This window comes from Oncorhynchus nerka, linkage group LG11, assembly GCF_034236695.1.
Source record: "Oncorhynchus nerka isolate Pitt River linkage group LG11, Oner_Uvic_2.0, whole genome shotgun sequence".
NCBI lineage: Eukaryota > Metazoa > Chordata > Actinopteri > Salmoniformes > Salmonidae > Oncorhynchus > Oncorhynchus nerka.
In genome coordinates, this window is record NC_088406.1 from 68,056,584 (window position 1) to 68,078,017 (window position 21,434).

At 42.8% G+C, this 21,434-nt stretch overlaps 2 protein-coding genes across 2 annotated transcripts; one reads left to right on the top strand and one right to left on the bottom strand.

The window, feature by feature from the left end:
* Positions 1-399: 399 nt before the first annotated feature.
* On the bottom strand, positions 400-3,891 carry LOC115137400 (zinc finger protein with KRAB and SCAN domains 1-like). Its single transcript, XM_029673714.2, has 3 exons — positions 3,389-3,891; positions 2,669-2,793; positions 400-2,471 (listed from the first exon to the last, which is right to left on the bottom strand). The coding sequence occupies exons 1-3, from the start codon at positions 3,645-3,647 to the stop codon at positions 1,359-1,361; spliced, it is 1,497 nt and encodes a 498-aa protein (XP_029529574.2). The 5' UTR covers positions 3,648-3,891; the 3' UTR covers positions 400-1,358.
* Positions 3,892-11,632: 7,741 nt separating this feature from the next.
* Positions 11,633-21,202, top strand: LOC115137562 (uncharacterized). The gene is made up of 6 exons (XM_065024887.1): positions 11,633-12,113; positions 14,412-14,542; positions 14,888-15,064; positions 18,416-18,565; positions 18,915-19,026; positions 19,265-21,202. The coding sequence occupies exons 1-6, from the start codon at positions 11,843-11,845 to the stop codon at positions 20,146-20,148; spliced, it is 1,725 nt and encodes a 574-aa protein (XP_064880959.1). The 5' UTR covers positions 11,633-11,842; the 3' UTR covers positions 20,149-21,202.
* Positions 21,203-21,434: the final 232 nt, after the last annotated feature.

A 21,434-nucleotide genomic window follows, 5' to 3' on the forward strand; every position in this document is an offset into this window, starting at 1 on the left:
TGATTATCGGTACATGCTGTTACACTTCTGTTATGGATGCTGTTGGAACATTGCCTGATGCTTAGTCTGAACATTCGTCAATTTTTTTGCAGTATGGCCCCGGAGTGTTTACCCAGCCCCACTATGTTTGAGTTCTATACTGTAGTTACATAATGACTTCATTGTTGTTAAACCCATCATGGTGGACATAAATATGATGTTGTGGGTAAAAATAAGTCAGCAATGATAAGTCAAGTCAGACAAACATGACTAAACTATTTTGACATGTACAGTAGGTGTGTGTTAGTGTGTGGGTATGTGTAGGTATATTTAGTAAGTGTATATTGGTTATAAAGTTCTGTTTATGCAGAATAGGGTGAGATCAGATGATGTATACTAAAGAAAGTCTCAAAGATAGCCTTGAAGTAAAATGTTATGTTTATTAAACATAAGTGTTAAATAGAGCATATGAAAACCATACATACACATCAACTAAAAATCTGCATGAACTTGATAAATTGCATTCATTTCCTCATTAAAAGTGTCTTGGGAAAGCAGTTCAATGAATAATGAAATAGGCATTTGTGAACATCACATAGCCTACACAGTACAAACACAATATGTAACAGACTTTTTAGGCTTATGTGCTTTATACACTGAGTGTACAAAACATTAACACCTGCTCTTTCCATGACAGACTGACCAGGTGAAACAAGGTGAAAGCTATGATCTCTTATTGTCACCTGTTAACCCCACTTCAAATCATTGTAGATGGAGAGGAGGAGACAGGTTAAAGGAGGATTTTTAAGCCTTGAGACATGGATTGTGTGTGTGCCATTCAGAGGGTGAATGGGAAAGACAAAATATGTAAGTGCCTTTGAAGGAGGTATGGTAGCAAGTGCCAGGCGCAGCGGTTTGTGTCAAGAACCGCAACGCTGCTGGGTCTTTCACGCTCAACAGTTATCCGTGTGTATCAAGAATGGTCCACCACCCAAAAGACATCCAGCCAACTTGACGCAACTGTGGGAAGCATTGGAGTCAACATGGGCCAGCATCCGTGTGGAACGCTTTCGAGTCCACGTCCCGACTAATTGAGGTTGTTTTGAGGGCAAAAGGGGGGGGTGCAATTCAATATTAGCGATGTGTTCATAATGTTTTGTACACTCAGTGTATATCACACAATGTCTGGATGCAATATTCTACCCAGGAATATTCAACACTGAAATATTTTACTCTCGTAATTCAAAATGCATCCGTGGATCTTTTTTGCCCACTACAATGAAAAGTAATCTTAGCATGGTTTGATATAAACGCAATAAGCTATAAAGTGGAATTGTTTTTCTGCTGGGGTATCCTGAGGTAGCTCCTCTCTGAGAACCTCAGACGAACAGCCTTTCTCCCATGTGGACCTTCAGGTGTCTCTTCAGGCTGCCAGCCTGGGTAAAGCGCATGTGACACTGGGGGCAGCTGTAGGGTTTCTCCCCTGTGTGGACCCTCTGGTGCCTCTTCAGGCTGCCAGCCTCAGCGAAGCGCATATCACACTGGGTACAGCTGAAGGGTTTCACCCCTGTGTGGACCCTCTGGTGGATCTCCACTTTCTGGAGGCAGCTGAAGCCTTTGCTACAGAACATGCAGAGGAAGCGTTTCACTTTACTACTGCCTGATGTGTTTCCCCCTCCCTGAGCTCTAGCCCTGTCGTTTGAGTTCGATACCTGATCGAAAAGGACGCGGCAGTGTGAATCGGAAGGCCCCTTCGACGTGGACACTGGGGCCCGATCCCTGAGCGTGCGTACAGGGGAGTGGCTCGAGACATTTGGATTTGTCTCTAAGCTTTCCCTGTAATGTAAGAAATCTTGTGAGTGTCCTTCTCCTAAGTGAGTCTCGTCTGCATTCCATGTAAGAGGAGTGTCGCCCTCCACTTTGACAGTCACATCATCTACCGCTAGTACCTCCCCTTTCTTATCTAGGCACCCTTCAGAGTATACACTACTACTGTACTGGTTCCAGTCCCCTCTAGACAGATCAGTCTGTGTCTCTAAACCCAAGGATATGTTGCCAGAGTCCATCTCTGTAGTGTAAAAACAAGACAGATCATCACCACCAGAGTCTAATGCATCACCATCAGTATTTCCACAGGAATTAACCGTCTTCTGGCTCTGGTGAAATACCGGTAAATACTCTGTGCTAGGAGCAGGAGGACAGCCCAGTGGCCCCAGTCTCTCTGGATCGGATCTGTGGCCAGATCTTGTGTGTAAAAGCCTGTGTGCTACAGTTAAGGTCTCAGTGTCTGTCTCGGACTTGAGGACAGCGTTCGGCGTTCCACTGACCTCCGTGATGCTGCGTCGGGTTCTGGGCGGCGTGGGGGTGGGGTCCTCCGTGGCTACAGGGAGCACTCCAGCCGCTCCAGTCTGGATGTCTGTGCTTTGCCCTGGGTCCTCTCCTTCAGACCTCTCCAGCTTGACCCCAGGCCCTGCATCCTCAGCATCTACAGACTGACACAAGAAGAGGATGTTCTTACCAGTATATGATTTGAATAGGATAACAATGTCATAGAGAAGTCTCACAAGGATCCCTATGACAGGATGTACATGTAAGGAAATGAATAGCTGAGGGGAGCCTTTCTGAAATAAACAAGACACATTTGACATGCTGTACAAAGTAACACTTTATGCAACACTATTACACTAACCTCTATCACAATAACATGATGGGTTGAGGTTCCACTACCCTCATCAACAGTGATTGGTTGGTCATCTCTCCATGTATTGTGTCCTGCTGGCTTTACAAAGCTCCTATGGCCTCCAGTGAGATGTCCTTCACCCGAGAGAGTGATTGGGGGGAAAACAAGTGATTAGGTTAGCTACTGTCAATGCTCAAAGGTCTATTGGCACTGGCCGTGTCTGAATACCAATACTAGCATACTACATACTTAAACTGTATACTTATTTTGGCGTTTAATCTAGTAGAATTCACTCATCTTTTCTGACTCAAGTTTTTGACAACAGCTGATAATCATAAATTGACGCGTTGTACCAAAATAAACTAATGGCGGGAGTCAATCACTCTTTAGATGACGCATTCGTAGTACTATTTCATTTTTTTGCATACTATTTAGTACACAAGTATGGGTATTGGCAGGAATGTAAAATAACACTTCGCATAACTTCTTGATATACTATTTTGAGATGAAGTTTCATGCATCATTGTTTTCGATGAGTAAATAATAGGAAATGCAGTAAATCAAGAATCTGGTTAGAATATGATGGATACGTAATCAGGGGAATTATTGCATACTATCCCAAACTGAACAAGAGCGAATTATGGTTAACCATAGGGGTTAAAGTATCTAAGGTCACACACGCGCAGAGGAGAACCGGGCGACAGCCCCGCAGCCTCCAGCAAAATGTACCTCTTGCCATTCCTCTGTTTCGGTCGAGGATCTTGACACTACTGGGACGACTGGCGAGGACGCGGTCCCGTGCCACCTTCAGTTCCAGTAGCTGAAGTTTCCTCCGCAATGCTCGGTTTTCTTTCTGGCTTTGAGTCATTTCCAAACGAAACACTGCATAGTCGTCGTCTACGAGTTTACAGATATCTGCCACCGCTGTATTCGCTAGCACCTCCATAATGGAGGCTATTTGAGTATGAAAAACCATACAGTTAGCCATGTTAGCGGCTAGTTAACGTTACCTAGATAACGTATATCAACCAAGTCCTGGTCTCCAACGCGAATTAAAGAATACATGAGGTAAACGTGTGATGTTGTACAATTAAATTAGTCATAGTTTGAGTTCCAGAGTATTAATAAACGTCTAAATAACACAAAAAAGCTAACGTTGAAATGATTCTTGGTCACGGTTCACTTCTTCTCTAAATTAGTATTGGCGGATCGCAACCGCGACGTGCATACAACGCCACCTACTGTACTGGAGTGTGAGGCCATTCACGGCCTCCCCTTCTTCGATGAGGTTTAACTGCGGTTGGCATCCAATATTTTTTTACATTTTAAATAACCTTTCTTTAACTAGGCAAGTCAGTTAAGAGCAAATTCTTATTTACAATGACGGCCTACTCCGGCCAAACCCGGACAACGCTGTGACAATTGTGCGCCGCCTTATGGGACTCCCAATCACGGCCGGATGTGATACAGACTGGATTTAAACCAGATAGTGACGCCTCTTGCACTGAGTTGCAGTGCCTTTAGACCGCTGTGCCACTCGGGAGCCCAATATGTTGTATTACTGCCACCTACTAGACTGGAGTACAACTCCCTTATACTTTGCTTGAAAAATAAAAATACCCCACCATCTAACTACATTCACAAAAAAATCAACAAATAAATTCAATTAAAATAACACCACCCTAATCCACTACTTAAATCTATTTAGTCCTACCTCATGTCAACAACCTGGAAGGATGGGACACCACCACTTAACCCACCCTGTAACTCTTCTGATGTCAAGTCTCGCACACCCAAATACCTCTCTGCAGCTGCCACCACAACCTCAATTTCTGCAAGTTACGTTCTATCCCTGCAGTACAGTTGATAACCATTGCTATAAATGCTAAAAATCCATTCTTACTGAAACATATCACTTGCTGGCCTAACCCTCTACTGGTACAGATCTACTACTCACACCACTCCTCTCAGTATCTCTCCCCCTTGAGCCATCTTCATCTACTTTCTTCACTGCCTCAGCATATGACAACTTCTGCACTACTCTAACCCTGGAAACCTCAACCTGCCTCTCTCGCACAGGACATTTCTGATCCTCAGCCCCATGGGCACCCCTAAAATTAACACATACCACTACTTTCCCAATGCTACACATTCCTTTGTCTCATGCCGTTCTGCACACTTCTCACACCTAGGAACCTCCCTCCTACACACTGCTTCCACATGCCCATAAGCTTGACACCTGTAACAACATAATGTATATCGCACAAAAGCTTGTACAGGATAAGTAACATCACTTTGTCGGGCAAAGACTCATCATCAAAACTCAAAAGAACAGACAATGACTGCTGTTTCACCACTCTCACCCCCGTCTGCGTCGCACCAAACGACAAGCACCACAAACACCGGGAATCTTCCCCTTCAGTTGGTCAACTTTTACATTTACTGCTTCCCCAGCAATCACTCCTTTCAATGGCGCCCTTTTCTTGAGAGCAAAATAATTCACATTTCTTGCCCCCATTCGTTTAATGCCGAGCGCCTTCTCCCTCTGACCAGCAGAAACACAAACAACTATCACAAGACCACTTCTGGTTACCCTCACCGATTCCACAGTACCAAACTCTGTTTTCACCCACCCTGAAACCACAAATCGATCAACCAAAAGGCAAGGGTCCACTTTTTACCAAAACTTCACTCCTACTGTCACAGACTCATCTTTATCCTGACCCTCGGTGCAAGCTTCAGGCTCCGAGAACATCATCACACATACCATCTCCGATAGTTCGCCATCATTCTCTTCAGCTCACACTGCTTACACGTTCTACCATTCTCCTTTAACAAACCATCTCCCTTTTCCAAGCCATTTTTAACTGACTCAAGCTCACCGTCTTCCTCCTTCAAACAAGCGCGCCCTTCCAACCACCTTCCCCGTCTCTGCAAAAGCTCTCCCCAAAATGTCACGTCTGCTGGTCACGGCCTCCGCTATTCATGTATTCCTCTATCTAGCTGTGTGTTTCCACTTACTGTTCTGGAGTGGAAGCTCATTAGACATCATAGAACATTTGCCCTACTAATTAATCGTAGACCCAGTCAAAAAAAACTCACCACTATTCCACTAGCTACTTGGCCCCATCAGTGTTGTAACGATGTGCAACTAGTTAAAGTAAAAAAGGGGAAAATAAATAAACATAAATATGGGTTGTATTTACAAAGGTGTTTGTTCTTCACTGGTTGCCCTTTTTCTTTTGGCAACAGGTCACACATCTTGCTACTGTGATTGCACACTGTCGGATTTCACCCAATAGATAAGAGAGTTTATCAAAATTGGATGTGGTTTTCAAATTCTTTGTGGGTCTGTGTAATCTTAAGGAAATTTGTGTCTTTAATATGGTCATACATTTGGCAGGAGTTTAGGAAATGCAACTCAGTTTCCACCTCATTTTGTGAGCAGTGTGCACATAGCCTGTCTTCTATTGAGAGCCAGGTCTGCCTACGCCGAACATTCTCAATAGCAAGGCTACGCTCACTGAGTCTGTACATAGTCAAAGCTTTCCTTCATTTTGGGTCAGTCAGTCATCAGGTATTCTGCCACTGTGTACTCTCTGTTTAGGGCCAAATAGCATTCTAGTTGCACTGTTGTTTTTTAATTCTTTCTAATGTGTCAAGTAATTATCTTTTTGTTGTCTCATGATTTTGTTGGGTCTAATTGTGTTGTCCTGGGACTCACTTGGGTCTATTTGTGAACAGAGTCCCAGGACCAGCCTGCTTAGGGGACTCTGTTCCAAGTTTATCTCTCTGTAGGTGATGGCTTTGTTATGGAAGATTTGGAATATCTTCCATTTAAGTGGTTGTAGAATTTAATTTAATTTCCTGGATTTTGATAATTAGCGGGTATCGTCCTAATTCTGCTATGCATGCATTATTTTGGGTTTTACGTTGTACGCAGGGGATATTTTGCAGAATTCTGCATGCAGAGGCTCTCAATTTGGTGTTTGTCCCATTTTGTGATTTCTTGGTTGGTGAGCGGACCCCAGACCTCACAACCATAAAGGGCAATGGGTTCTATAACTGATTCAAGTATTTTTTGTCAGATCCTAATTGGTATGTCAAATATTATGTTCCATTTGATGGCATAGAAGGCCCTTGTTGCCTTGTCTCTCAGATCGTTCACAGCTTTGTGGAAGTTACCTGTGGCGCTGATGTTTAGGCCGAGATATGTATCATTTTTTTGTGTGCTCTAGGGTATTCCTGCACTGTTGGAGCTAGAAACAGAAGCATTTTGCTGCACCTGGGATAACATCTGAAAAATGTGTACATGACCAATACAATGTTATTTTATTTGATCCTATTATAATGCACTGAATCTAGATTTGGCACCTCACCTGTTAGGCTACACATCATGAAATATATCAAGGCAAAAATTACAGCCATGGCTTGATATTGATTTCTATATCATTTAAATACACAGAGCCTTCAAAGTATTCACACCCCTTGACTTTTTCACATTTCGTTGTGTTACAGCCTGTATTTAAAATGGATTCACTTGAGATTTGTCATCACTGGCCTACACACCATCCCATAATGTCAAAGTGGAATTATGTTCTTAAATGTTTACAGGTGAATCCAAAATGAAAATCTGAAATGTCTTGAGTCAATAAGTATTCAACCCCTTTGTTATGGCAAGCCTAAATAAGTTCAGGTGTAAAAACTTGCAAAATAAGTTGAATGGATTTTTGAATGACTACCTCATCTCTGTATCCCACACATACAATTATCTGTAAGAGCCCTCAGTCGAGCAGTGAATTTCCAATATAGATTCCACCACAAAGACCAGGTAGGTTTTCCAATACCCCGCAAAGAAGGGCACCTATTGGTAGATGGGTAAACAAAAGCAGACATTGAATATCCCTTTGAGCATGGTGAAGTTATTAATTACACTTTGTATTGTGTATCAATACACCCAGTCACTACAAAGATAAAGGTGTCGTTCCTGACTCAGTTGACAGAGAGGAAGGAAACCGCTCAGGGATTTCACCATTGTGAGGCCAATGGTGACTTTAAAACAGTTCGAGTTTAATGGCTGTGATAGGAGAAAACTGAAGATGGATCAACAGCATTGTATTTACTCCACAATACTAACTTAATTAACAGAGTGAAAAGAAGGAATCCTGTACAGGATAAGGTACTAATATAGGCACTAAAGTAATACTGCAAAAATTGTGGCAAAGCAATTCACTTTTTGTCCTGAATACAAAGTGTTATGTTTGGGGGCAAATCCAATAGAAAACATCACGGAGTACCACTCTCCATATTTTCAAGCATAGTGGTGGCTGCATAATGTTATGGGTATGCTTGTAATCGTTAAGGACTGGGGAGTTTTTCAGCATAAAAAAATGGAGCTAAGCACAGAAAAAAATCCTAGAAAACCTGGTTCAGTCTGCTGGTCCAGTCTGAATTCACCTTTCAGCAGGACAATAACCTAAAACACATGGCCAAATGAACACTGGAGTTACTTACCAAGACGAAGTGGCCGAGTTACAGTTTTGACTTAAATCTACTTTAAAATCTATGGCAAGACCTGAAAATGGTTGTATAGCAATGATCAGCAACCAATTTGAATGAGCTTGAAGAATTTTTAAAAGAATAATGGGCACATGTTGCACAATCCAGGTGTGGAAAGCTCTTAGACTTACCCAAAAAGAGTCTTCTACAAAGTATTGACTCAGTGGTATGTAAATTAAATGTTTCTGTATGTCATTTTCAGTAAATTAGCAAAAAGGTCTAGACATGTTTTCACTTTGTCATTTTGGGGTATTTTGTGAAGATGGGTGATGAACCCAAAAAAATCTGAATGTAAACATTGTTAAAGTGACCAGTGTTCAATGACTATGTACATAGGGCAGCAGTTTCTAAGGTGCAGGGTAGAGTACCGGGTGGGGGCCGGCTAGAACAGTGACTAAGGCAAGTGATGACTGTTTGTAGCGGGGTGAACAGGCCGTGGCTCATTGATGATCTTCTTGGCCTTCCTGTGACACTGGGTGCTGTAGATGTTATGGAGGGCAGGCACTGTACAACTGGTGATGTGTTGGGCTGACTGCACCACCCCCTGGAGAGCCCTTCAGTTGGAAGCGGTGCAATTGCCATACCATGGAGGTCAGTGGAACGCTGAACGTCATCCTCAAGTCAGAGACAGACACATCGACTTTAACACAAAGGCTCTTACACACAGGATCTGACCACAAGTCAGACCCAGAGAGACTGGGGCTGGGGCGACTGGGCTGTCCTCCTGCTCAGAGTATACTTTATGGTAACCCGAGCATGAGGGTTGTTCATTCCCATCCAGACTCAGATGCCACGTTAGGAGGGGGGAGCCACATCAGGCAGTATTAAAGAGAAACAGTTCCTCTGCATGTTCTGTAACAAAAGGCTTCAGCTGACACCAAAAGGTGGAAATCCACCAGAGGGTTCACACAGGGGAGAAATCATTCAACTGTACCCATTGTCAGATGCGCTTCACCCATGCTGGCAACCTGAAGATGCACCTGAAAGGTACACCCAGGAGAGAGGCCGTTCGCCTGTACGCACTGTGAGAAGAGGTTCTCGGGAGAGTATGGGAAGCCTGATCTGCTGTTGGTCAAAGAGGAGACAATAGAAGACGGACCAGAGAGCATTGATCTGCTGAGTGGACTAAAGATGGGGGAGCAAGGTAAGGGAGAAATACATATAAACTACATACAGTAATAGATCTTCAATGGGAATAGTGATGCACCTGGCTATTTTTTCATGATTTTCTTCATTTATAAAATTAAATCAAAACAACTTATTCTTACATACATAACCAAATTGTAATGTATGAACTTGACCAGGTAATTGTAAAAAACAAAAAAACAGGTGCTTGGCTGCAGGAGACTGGACGGCTACCTTGGATTCCCAGACCGGTGCAGACAAGAGTCCAGGGGACAACATAACTGAGCAGGGCAGGATCATCGGCGACATAGTGGAGGTCAAAGGATGGGTCTGACAACCTATCGTTACTCCTTAACGTCCAAGGACGTTATGTTATGTTTATAGGGAGACTGGTTCTGGCAGCCAAAACTGTCAAATACTCCATCTAAACGTGGATCGATTCTCAATTGCGATACGATTGTAGAAACATAAAGCCCTTTACTTTAATATCACGTCTAAATAATTTCACAAAAGCAAAATATACACTTACTGCACACTGTTTTAAGCGGGTTTAACACAGTTACAGCCAACAGTATTTTTCAATTAAAACACTTTTCTGGCGTTGTTCCTTCCGTTACACACAGGTGTTCAGAGCACGCTAGATAGCTATTAGCACAGGTGGTCTCCTCGGGTCTTCAGTCTGTCATCCGTAAATAAAGCGCTGTGTTGGAACCAATTTGGGTGCATCTTATAATCTGGTATTATTCGGGGAATTACACTCCCGACCACTATGGTCAGACAAATGGTGGTGGTAAACACACATCAGGGGATCCATGAAGACCCATGTGCTTTAACGTAATGGTGTGTGAGCTCATAGTTCTTATAGCAATCAAACTAATGCAAGAAAACGCCAAACAAGATACAAAGGACTACTACAGTCAATATTCATTCATTCAAGGTAACACCCTGTTACGGATACAATTATCCTGTGTGTGTATCCTGTGTGTGTGTTTCTTTTCTCTCCTTCTCCCCTCACAGGTGAAAATCATCAGTCACCAATCATCAATCAGAAGACGCACCTCCTGTTTCCTACCCAATCACTGTTCCTTTCCCTTTGTTTAAAAACCCTGTCAGTTGTTTGCTGTGGAGCTCAATCTCTCTGTAAATGCCATGTCTGTAGATCTCGCTGGTTCACTCTCTTTATGTATTGAGCACCTCCATAGCACTTTGTCATCACCTGTGAGTATTATTTTTGGTTATGGTGTTTGTTTGTTTGCTGGTGGGAAAAGGGGGAACCAAGACAAGTCTCCCATGGGCATACACTACCCGTAGGTAAACTTTGTTAAATACACTAGTTAGAACTGGGCGGACCACCCACTGTATTTTTGGTTAGTTAGCTGTTAAAGTAGGCTAGTCTAGCTTAGGGGTGTTTTTGAATACTTATTGTTTCTTTCCTTGGGTCCAGCTCAGCCCCTTTTCCCGCCCCCCGCCCCCCCCCCCCCCATTACTGTGTGTTTTACAATAAACCCTGAGTTTGATGGTAGATTTCAGTTGTCGTGGTTATTTTGTTCACACTTTTACTTTGTCACTATTATAAATTGCATGAGTTATGTTACGGGTCTCATTACCATCCCCCCCCTAGACTGTCTGGCCAAAAGGGATTCGTAACACACCCTATTAAGTTTGAGGTGTGTTAAAAACAAGTCTATTTGCCTTCATCCACTCACCTGGTGACTGATTGGCTACATAATTATTGGATTTTCAAAGCAAATTGTCACTACTTGCTGTATATATGTGGGAACCCTAATTAGCCCTATAAATGTATGTAGTAATTTATCCTTTTTATTATTATTATTTCTAGCTGATATGAAAGATAAGGTTATTTTGTGAAGTTCAAAATTAGCACCGTGGCCCAAAGAACCAGAGTAGAAGATATTGTATTTTAACGTCATAGACTCTCTAGAATCTATCAATGAAGGTATGTGAACTATATTACCCCTCATAACCCTTTGTTAACTTGTCATTTGAAACAGACTTGTGTACAAACTTTTGTTTTTAGAGAGACAGTAAACCTTGGCTAGAACAAGGACTGTGATGTAGATGGATTAAGATCGTTCTATTATTTTCTACTCTATTCTTGCTAACACACTATTCTTTCTAAACAAGTCTGCTCTCAGCTTGAAAGATACTGATCATAGGAGATTTGGTGTGTAACGTAATAAACAGTACCGTAATTCAAAGAACAGCGCGCATTTCTTTTTCATTTAACCACACCCTTTGAGCAATGACGCCAACCAGAAATAATTTAAATTTCGTGCGTAAACGGAAGAGAACAGTGACCAAGAACAATTCACGTTAGCGTTTTTGTTAATTAGACGTTTATGTTACACATTGGAACTCGAAATATGACTAATTGAACAGCACAGCATCACATACTTACTTCAGGTAGTCTTTAATTCGCGCTGGAGACAGGACTTGGTTGATAGACGTTATCTAAGTAGCCGCTAACGTTAGCTAACAATGGTTTTTCACACTCAAATAGCCTCCATCATGGAGGTGCTAGCGAATGCAGCCGTGGCAGAGATATGTAAACTCGTAGACGACGACTATGCAGTGTTTCGTTTGGAAATGTCTCAAAGCCAGAAAGAAAACAGGACATTGCGGAGGAAACTACAGCAATTGGAACTGAAGGTGGTACGGGAGCGCGCAGAGAGGACAATTAGAGACCGCGTCCGCGCCAGTCGTCCCTGTAGTGTCAAGATCCTCGACCAATATAGAGGAATGGCAAGAGGTACATTTTGCAGAGTCGTCCCGTTCCCGGCCCTAAGTTTTAGAATCACAGGCAAAATGTGCTGTTTTTAAAGCTCATTTCCGGAAATTCTGCACATTTTGCCATGACTTGTGCCATGTTAATATCAGTGCTTAATTTGAGCCGAATCCTGCAGGAAAAGGATCAGGCACGTCGCTGTTTTGGACTGTTTAGTTCAGGAAATTCAGCCCAGGCCTGATATTTTAAGAGTTGATTCGGGTTGGGCAGGCCCAGGCTTATGGTTAGGTTACAATGTTACACAATGTTTGAGACCAATGTGTGACTGTGGCTGTGAGACGCGTGCCTGTATCTCTCAGAACTAGAATGAGAAGAACTTCATATGATCTCTCTCCCTCTTATAGACATGAGCCTGTAACTCTTCTCTCTCCAGCGTTGCATGGCATCTGTTTCATTATAGAAGTGCGAAGGGTTCTGTAGGAGCTGCAGCACCCCTGATATATTGAAATACATTTTCCAAAGTTATAGTTGATGCTGTCTGTTCAGAAATAAATTAAATAATTTAGAATAGCCTACTACACCACAAAAAAATGTGTCAAAGGACCAATAGCTTATTTTGAAGAATAGCCTAGCTCTGGAGTGTAGCCTAATAACAAGGTATGGTCCTACATTTTGGAATGCACTGTAAATATGTCAGTGAACAAAAAGCATGCAGATAAAAACAAGTATTATACAATCACAGGTTGGAAAGCAAATGGCTCCTGCTGAAAAGATAATCTAATCTGTCTGCTGTAGGCTACCAAAATATTTGATCAACTTCCAAATACTGTTTTACAAAGTAAAATGAGAGAAAGGCATTTGGCATGAGCGCATCGGCCATCACCAGTGAGTGAGCTGCGCGTCATTGGGTGAGTCAGATAAACTGGAAAGCAGTTTTAGGACAAATTTCCTCTGTGGCCTATAATGTGTCTCTACACACGTAGGCCTAGTCTATTGATGGATTCAAGGTAAGGTTGTTTTATTTATTGATCAAAGTTTGTCAAAGTAGCCTGTCATTTAGATAATTTGTGCGGTATTAAAAACGATTCTGCCAAAGTCTTCAGACATGTAGAATTGCCTAAAACCTACAGTTTACACATGGTCTGTGGTTGCGGGGCCGGTTAGACGTACTACCAAATTCTCTTAAATGATGTTGGAGGTGGCTTATGGTAGAGAAATTACCATTCAATTCTCTAACAGCTCTGGTGGACATTCCTGCGGTCAGCATGCCAATTAGCGCACTCCCTCAATTTGAGACATCTGTGGCATTGCATTGTGTGAGTGGCCTTTTGTTGTCCCCAGCACAAGGTGCACCTGTGTAATGATCATGCTGTTTAATCAGCTTCTTGATATGCCACACCTGTCAGGTGGATGGATTATTTTGGCAAAGGAGAAATGTTCACTAACAGGGATGTAAACAAATTGTCCACAATTTGAGAGAAATAAGATTTTTATGCGCATGGAACATTTCTGGTATCTTTTATTTCAGCTCATGAAACATGGGACCAACACTTCATGTTGCGTTTTATATTTTTGTTCAGTGTAGATAGTCAGTCAGGTGGCTAGCTGCCGGCAGAGACTGTTATTGCAGTAATGTTGAAGGGCTCTGTCTAGTATTACTTAGCTAGCTAGAAGAGTGAAGTAAGAAGCTAATGTTAAACGGAGCCTACTTTAGTAGGAGCAAAATATAGGCTACTATGTTTACTTTAACAGAGAGGAGGCTACTGAGACAGACAGTGATGTGGCGAAGGCTGAGGCAGGCTGCAATGCATGCAGGAGGAGGAAGCAGAGGAGCTTTGACGAAGGCCAAGGGGCCGACCCATGAAGCTTAAAATAAAAAAGTAACGCTAGCAAGAGCAGTGTGCAGGTTTTTTATTCATATTTTTTTTCTTGTGATATCCAATTGGGAGTTACGATCTTGTACGATGAAATAAGTGTGATAAATTTGAGAACAAAAACTACTTACATTTGAACACCACCGCAGAAGCTTCGCAATTTACCATAAGTTGTTTTGTTATCAAAACTCCTCCTTCCAATGCATTGTGGCTGGGAAATTCCCGAAGTTAATTCTACTAGATGAAAAGCCAAAATTATTAGAACATCCTACCATTTTAAAGCCTACTAGATTTTTGAACATTTGTGTACTATAAAATATTTTATTTTCGCATACTCAAACAGCCTAATATTTGACGCAAGTATGGGTATTCGGTCAGTGTACAATATAGCGTTGAGCATTAACACAACCTAACTTAACCACCCCTTTTCCCCCAATCACTCCCTCAGGTGAAGGACATCTCACTGGAGGCTACATGAGCTTTGTGAAGCCAGTGGGACACAACGCGTGGAGAGATGACACACCCATAGCTGTAGATGAGGGGAGTGGAACCTCAACCCAGCATGTTATTTTGATAGAGGTTAGTGTCATAGTGTAACATTACAGTACATCAAATGTGGTCCAGGAGCTTGTGAGACTTCCCTATGACATTGTTATCCAATTCAGTTCATGTACCTACCGGTAATAACCTCAGGGGCTCCCGAGTGGCGTGGTGGTTAAAGACGCTGCATCGCAGTGCAAGAGGTGTCACTGCAGTACCTGGTTTGAATTCAGGCTGCATCACATCCGGTTGTGATTGGGAGTCCCATAGGGCGGCGCGCAATTGGCCCAGCGTCATCTGGGGGTAGGCCGTCATTGTAAATAAGAATTTGTCCTTAACTGACTTTCCTAGTTGAATAAAGATAAAATAAACCTCATGTGTCAGTCTGCAGATGCAGAGGCTGCTGGTTCTGGAGGATCGTCACAGGTTAAACAGGAGAGGACTGAAGGAGAGGACCCACGAGACATCCAGACTAGAGCAGCGGCTGGAGTGCCGCCCCCTGTAGCCACGGAGGACCTCACCGCCTCGCCCCAGCCAAGGACCCGACACAGCATCACGGAGGTCAGTGGAATGCTGGACGCCGTCCTCAAGTCAGAGACAGACGCCGAGACTTTAACTGTAATGCACAGGCGGCTATTACACACAGGATCTGACCACAGATCAGACCCAGAGATACTGGGGCTGAGGCGACTGGGCTGTCCTCCTGCTCCTGGCTTAGAGTATTTACTTTACGGTAACCCGAACCCGAGGACAGTTCATTCCCATCGGGACTCAGGTTACGCGTTAGAGACTGGCAATGATCTGTCTTGTTCTTACACTACAGAGATGGACCCTGGCAACATGCCCTTGGGTTTAGAGACACAGACGGATCTGTCTAGAGGGGACTGGAACCGGTACAGTAGTAATGTGTACTCTGAAGGGTGCCTAGATAAGAAAGGGGAGGTTATAATCGTAGATGAGGTGACTGTGAAAGTGGAGGGCGACGCTCCTCTGACATGGAATGTGGATGAGACTCACTTAGGGGAAGGACTCTCTCAAGGCAGAGCTTTATTAGATTACAGGGAAAGTTTAGAGACAAATCCAAATATTGAGACCCACTCCCCTTTACATGCGCTCAGAGATCGCGACCTAGTGTCCACGTCAATGGGGCCTTCCAATTCACACGGCCGCATCCTTTTTGATCAGGTTTTGAACTCAAAGGACCAAGGGGCCCAGGTTTTGGGAGGGGGAGCAACATCAGGCGGTAGTGAAGATGAACCGTTCCTCTGCATGCTCTGTAACAAAGGCTTCAGCTGCCTCCAGAAGGTGGAGCTCCACCAGAGGGTCCACACTGGGGAGAAACCCTTCAGCTGTACCCAGTGTCACATGCGCTTCACCGAGGCTGGCAAACTGAAGAGGCACCAGAGGGTCCACACAGGGGAGAAACCCTTCAGCTGTACCCAGTGTCAAATGTGTTTCGCCCAGGCTGGGCACCTGAAGAGGCACCAGAGGGTCCACACAGGGGAGAAACCCTACAGCTGCCCCCAGTGTCACATGCGCTTCACCCAGGCTGGCAACCTGAAGATGCACCTGAAGGTCCACACAGGAGAGAGGCCGTTCCCCTGTACGCACTGTGGGAAGAGGTTCTCAGAAAGGAGCTACCTCAGGATACACCAGCTGAAAAAACATTCCACTCTATAACATGAAAAGTAACCATTCCACTTGATCGCTTCTCACGTGTAGATCAAATGCTGCATTAAAGTCAAAGATGAATTTTCATTGTTGTCAGCAGTAAAGATCCACAGATGAATTTGGAATAACGAGTCATAGATATAATTCTGCGTCCAGGCATTGTATGATCTATAAGCCTTAAAAGTACTGTGTAAGCTATATGTTTTATAAATGCCTATTTCATTACTTCCAACTACTTAATGAGAAAATGAATGCAGTTTATTAAGTTCATTCAGATTTTTTGTTGACATGCATGTGTGGTTTTTATATGGAGTATTTAACACTTGTTAAATACACTCGTAACCATATACAGGTTGTAAATGGAGGAGTTGGTCACTAATAAGCAAACATTGGAATGTGGTAGCTGTACATCACTGAATGGGTTTTGACTGAGGGAAATGCTGTAAATTAAGACGACTCGATGTATCGTGAAAGATGAGACGTTGAGGATTCTTATAAATACCACCGTCATACAAGCAAGCCAAATCTGCACTTCACATCTCCAAATCTAACTCATGTCATATACAGTGTCAACGTTTCTGATCACGATGTTTGATGTGCAGTTACAAGATGTGATGTCGTCATACCCTGGGTTCTTCTGAACAGACTGATCCTATGTTTGTTTATTGTGAAGTGCTGAACACGCACCTGAATGCACTCGTGACTCCATTCTATGCGCACCACAATGACAATCTGTTTCTCTGATTTACTTTGTGAAAGCCTAACACTGTAAGATTTGTATTTCATACCTTAGCTAGTCATGTTTGCAATAGAACAAGCTTTCAGACTGTCCACTTTAGCCAGATTGTGATTTATAATGGACTATTTTTGGATTGTGTAAACAACAGTAATTGTGTGATGGCGGGGATGCAGGGTTGTTCCGAAACAGAACTACAAGTGTGTTTGCTCTAGTTCCGCAACAGCACAGCTAGGAGAGCAAAAAAAGTACATTTTTATAGTTGAAGACTCTGAGTCATAAAAAGTGCATTGAAATTTCTTAGAAACTGTGCACACTTTGGAGAAGTGTGTGGCCACTTGGAGACACCAGTTAGTCCTCTCACTCAAACTCTGGTCATTTTCTGGTCTTATGTTGCACCTACCCCACATTGCCCAGGAATATTCTTATTTTGTTACTGAATGTATCCAGAGTGTGTTCAGAGTTTGTTGTCAACAACTGTTGCAAAATGTACAGTAAATGGAAAATGCACATAAAATCAAGTGTCATGTTTAGATTGGATCTTGTCAGGTAAACTGTTGTGCCCAGTTTTGGTCTAATTATCTCAACTGTTCCCTTTCAATTGCTACCATGGTTATGTATGGTTTTATTTTTTTAGTTCTGTAAGAAACCGTTCCTATCCATATAGTCCAATTCCCACGTGTAAAGGGTTAATAAACACAAAATGGGACTTTTCATTCTAAGACTTTAATTGAATCTCTCTTTAGTACACATCACATCTGATCTCACCTTATTCTCCAGACAGCGCTTTATAACCATTATACACTTACTAAATATACCTACACAAACGCCTACTGTACACTGGAGAGGCTATTCGAACATACATTTTGGGCAACAGGCATGTTGTATGTCACGCAGCGGCCGTTGAGTGGGGACGTTCTGTCAGTTCAGAACAAGTTGGCCACGTTAGCAACATGTAATACAGCTGCCCGGTGAAGCAACAGTGGGACGAACCACGAAACAACGCTGGTCATTCACACTGGCTTGTGCCACGGTGACATCCAGATGGTGCCCAATACTACAAGTTATTAATCCCTCGTCCAGTCGAAATAAACATGAGTCTTTTACAAGTTTTAACTAGCGCCATGCTGCTGTTGCCTACAAGCCAGCACAAACTAGCTAGCTGGGAAGGGTTCATCAGACTGAAGAGACTCCATTAGTCTCCACTCGACTCTCAGCTGAGCAATTTGGCCACCAAGCCTGTCCATATATAGCCTCTTTCATTTTTCATGCATTTTCTTTTTACACGTCAACATAGTTGAGGTTTGTCTGACTTCTGACTTATCATAGTTGACTCATCTTTACCCACAAAATCATATTTATTTAAACACCATGATGTTTAACAACAATTAAGTAATTCTGTAACTACAATATAGCAGTGTGATGGGTAAACACTTACCTGTTTGTGTGTGTGTACATACCAAAGGGAGTGTATGTCTGTAATCTGTATCACCTCTCTCTTCTAGGAGGAGGGTCCAGAGGTGGTGATGTTGAAGGAGGAGGGTCTGGGGAACCCTGAGGGGACCATGGTCATGGAGGACAACCAGACTACACCTCCTCCTGAACCCACAGAGGAACCAGCTGAGCAGAACAGGACCACACACAGTCTCACTGAGGTGAGCCCACTGTGAACTACTGGCGGAATAATATTAGGTCAGGGTTCTGATCTAGGATCAGTTTAGCCTTTTAGATCATAATGACTAAGATTTAATGGAAAGATCATAGATCAGCACTTCTACTCTGAGAGACTGTGGATACAGGCCCAGGTCTTGATTAATTTTGTCTTAAGTGTGGGAACATGCCTCTGAATTATCAAACCATTAAAGTGTAAAGTAATCAAATCAACTAACATGTTTGGGCAATGAGGCACTACTATGAGTTCTATGCAATCAGAAGATGCTCCATAGCAGGGTGCTCATATCAGATTTCTTGATCCAACATCCTCTCACTCTGTATCTCTTACAGTCAGTAGACATGGAGGATGGGAAGCCTGATCTGCTGCTGGTCAAAGAGGAGATAATAGAAGATGGACCAGAGAGCATTGATCTGCTGAGTGGACTAAAGATGGGGGAGCAAGGTGAGGGAGAAATACATATAGCCTACTTACAGTAATAGATCTTCAATGGGTAAAGTGATGCACCTGGCAGTTTTTCTACATTTTCTTCAATAATAAAATAAAATAAATACAGCTTATGTTTACATATAAAAACACACATTATAATGTATTAACTTGACCAGGTCATTGACAAAAAAAACTCCATATTTAGAGTTCTCTGCCATGTTTGTGAGGTCTATTTTCTAAACTCTTCCTGCAGGTGGTTGGTTGGACGCTAACGGAGGAGATTGCTCTGCCATTTTTGATTCTCAGACTGGTGCAGCCATGTGTCCAGGGGACGACATCAAGCAGGCCAGGACCAGAGGCAACATAGTGGAGGTCAATGGATGGGACAGCATCCTCAACTCTGGGCTGGGGAACAACACTGTTAACCACAACCAGAAACAGACAGTCGAGCACAAAACAACATCCAAAATAAGTCTCCATGACAACAGCACGGCTGAGACCAGGGTGAGGCGTAGATTTGGTCTGCGGGGACGGGGAGGTGTCAGTATGCGGCTGGAGAGAACAGACACTGACTCGGCTAGCGATGCTCCGTCCTGCTCCTATAGTTGTGATTCAGAGAGACTGATGGCGCCTCAGGTTAACCCACTAACAGGTGCTGCCTTCAGCCTGCCTTCTATAGGATCTATCAACTGGAACATGGACCCTGCAACAACACAGACTCTCACTGGCCTTCGTCCTCCTCACACTCTCCTGTTAAACCAGACCTCAGACAATGCCAGTGGCTCAACACTAAATGGCTACAAAAGCCCATTGACAAATGACGGTAGTAGCAACGCTATCAGTAGATCCGATGGCAAAGAGAAGCGCTTCCCGTGTTCATTCTGTGGGAAAGCTTTCAGTTTCCCCAAACAGGTGGAGATTCACCAGAGGATGCACACAGGGGAGAAACCGTACAGCTGCCACCTGTGCCAGGCCAGTTTTTCACACTCGTCCAACCTAAAGCGGCACCAGAGGGTCCACACAGGGGAGAAACCCTTCAGCTGTACCCAGTGTCACATGCGCTTCGCTCAGTCTGGCAACCTGAAGATGCACCTGAAGGTCCACATGGGAGAGAGGCCATTTGCCTGTACGGACTGAGGTTCTTAGAGGGGAGTTACCTCAGGATACACCAGCAGAAAAAACATTCCACTCTATAACATAGAAAGTAACCATTCATTTGATAGTTTCTGACTGACATCACACCCTGCATTAAAAACAAAGATTCCTTTTCATTGTCAGCAGAAAAGATGCACTTGGAATAACGAGAGTAACGCATTTCATTGTTGAATATTCCTTGGTAGAATGTTGCATCTAGACATTGTGTGACATTGACTTAAGTCTACAACACATTAGGAATACTTGCTCTTTGCACTTCATAAACTGACCAGCTGAAAATTACAATCCCTTCTTGATGTCACTTGTTAAATCCACTTCAATCAGTGTAGATAGGTTTTAAGAAGGATTTTTAAGCCTTGTTACAATTGGTTTTGTGTTATTTAAATGTTTCACCTGCTTCTGACTCACCGGCCCATCATTACACAGATTTAAGTCAAAACTGTAACCTGGTCACTCAGGAACATTCACTGTCTTCTTGGTAAGCAACTACAGTGTAATTATGCAGCTGTGTCATATGCTGCAGCCACCACCATGCTTGAAAATAAAGAGGTAGTTATTCAGTGACACGTTCTATTGGATTTTCCCAAAACATATTCCTTTGTTTTTGTTGTCGTATTAGTGTAGTGCCTTTATTGCATACAATATGCCAGTTTTGGAATATTTGTATTTTGTATACTTGTATTTTCACTCATTGATTAAAGTCATTATTGTGGAGTCACATGTTGATCCATTCTGTTTTCTCCCATCACAGCCATTGAACTGTAACTGTTTTAAAATCACTAATGGCCTCATGGTAGCATTCCTGCAGCTCAGTTCAGAAGGATGGCTGTCTCTTGGTGTTTTTAAAGTAAGATGATCATGATAGTGCCTTAATTCATGTTTACTTTACATGTAGTAGTGAACCTTTTTAAAAGTATTCTAAAATCAATCTTATCAAAGCGATGGTACCAGATTTACAGGAAAGGTGAAGTGTTACCGTAGTGATGTTATTGTACTTGTCACGTCTCATTTTGTGCAATAAAAGTATTGTACTTCACGTTGTGAGTATGACTATTTTAAATCAAATTCAAAAATGACTTTTTTTTAAATACCTTTGCAGGAACTGAGTTTCCCTTCTCAGTTGAACAAAATCATATGGACTTAATTATAATTGGCTCCATGTTAAGTACTTGAATTTGTGTTAAATGGGCTTGGCTGTGGTAACTTGTTTTTATCATGTTTGTGTGTAGTGACTCGCTTCTCATATAAATATATATATACTCTTGTTT

Bases quoted from the DNA above. Each gene is read 5' to 3' on its own strand.
- LOC115137400 (XM_029673714.2), bottom strand. From the start codon at position 3,647: ATGGCTAACTGTATGGTTTTTCATACTCAAATAGCCTCCATTATGGAG. The intron at 2,794-3,388 runs GTACATTTTGCT...TCTCGGGTGAAG, and splicing joins AAACAGAGGAATGGCAAGAG to GACATCTCACTGGAGGCCAT. The intron at 2,472-2,668 runs GTTAGTGTAATA...TTCTTGTGTCAG, and splicing joins ATCATGTTATTGTGATAGAG to TCTGTAGATGCTGAGGATGC.
- LOC115137562 (XM_065024887.1), top strand. From the start codon at position 11,843: ATGGTTTTTCACACTCAAATAGCCTCCATCATGGAGGTGCTAGCGAAT. The intron at 12,114-14,411 runs GTACATTTTGCA...TCACTCCCTCAG, and splicing joins ATATAGAGGAATGGCAAGAG to GTGAAGGACATCTCACTGGA. The intron at 14,543-14,887 runs GTTAGTGTCATA...CTCATGTGTCAG, and splicing joins AGCATGTTATTTTGATAGAG to TCTGCAGATGCAGAGGCTGC.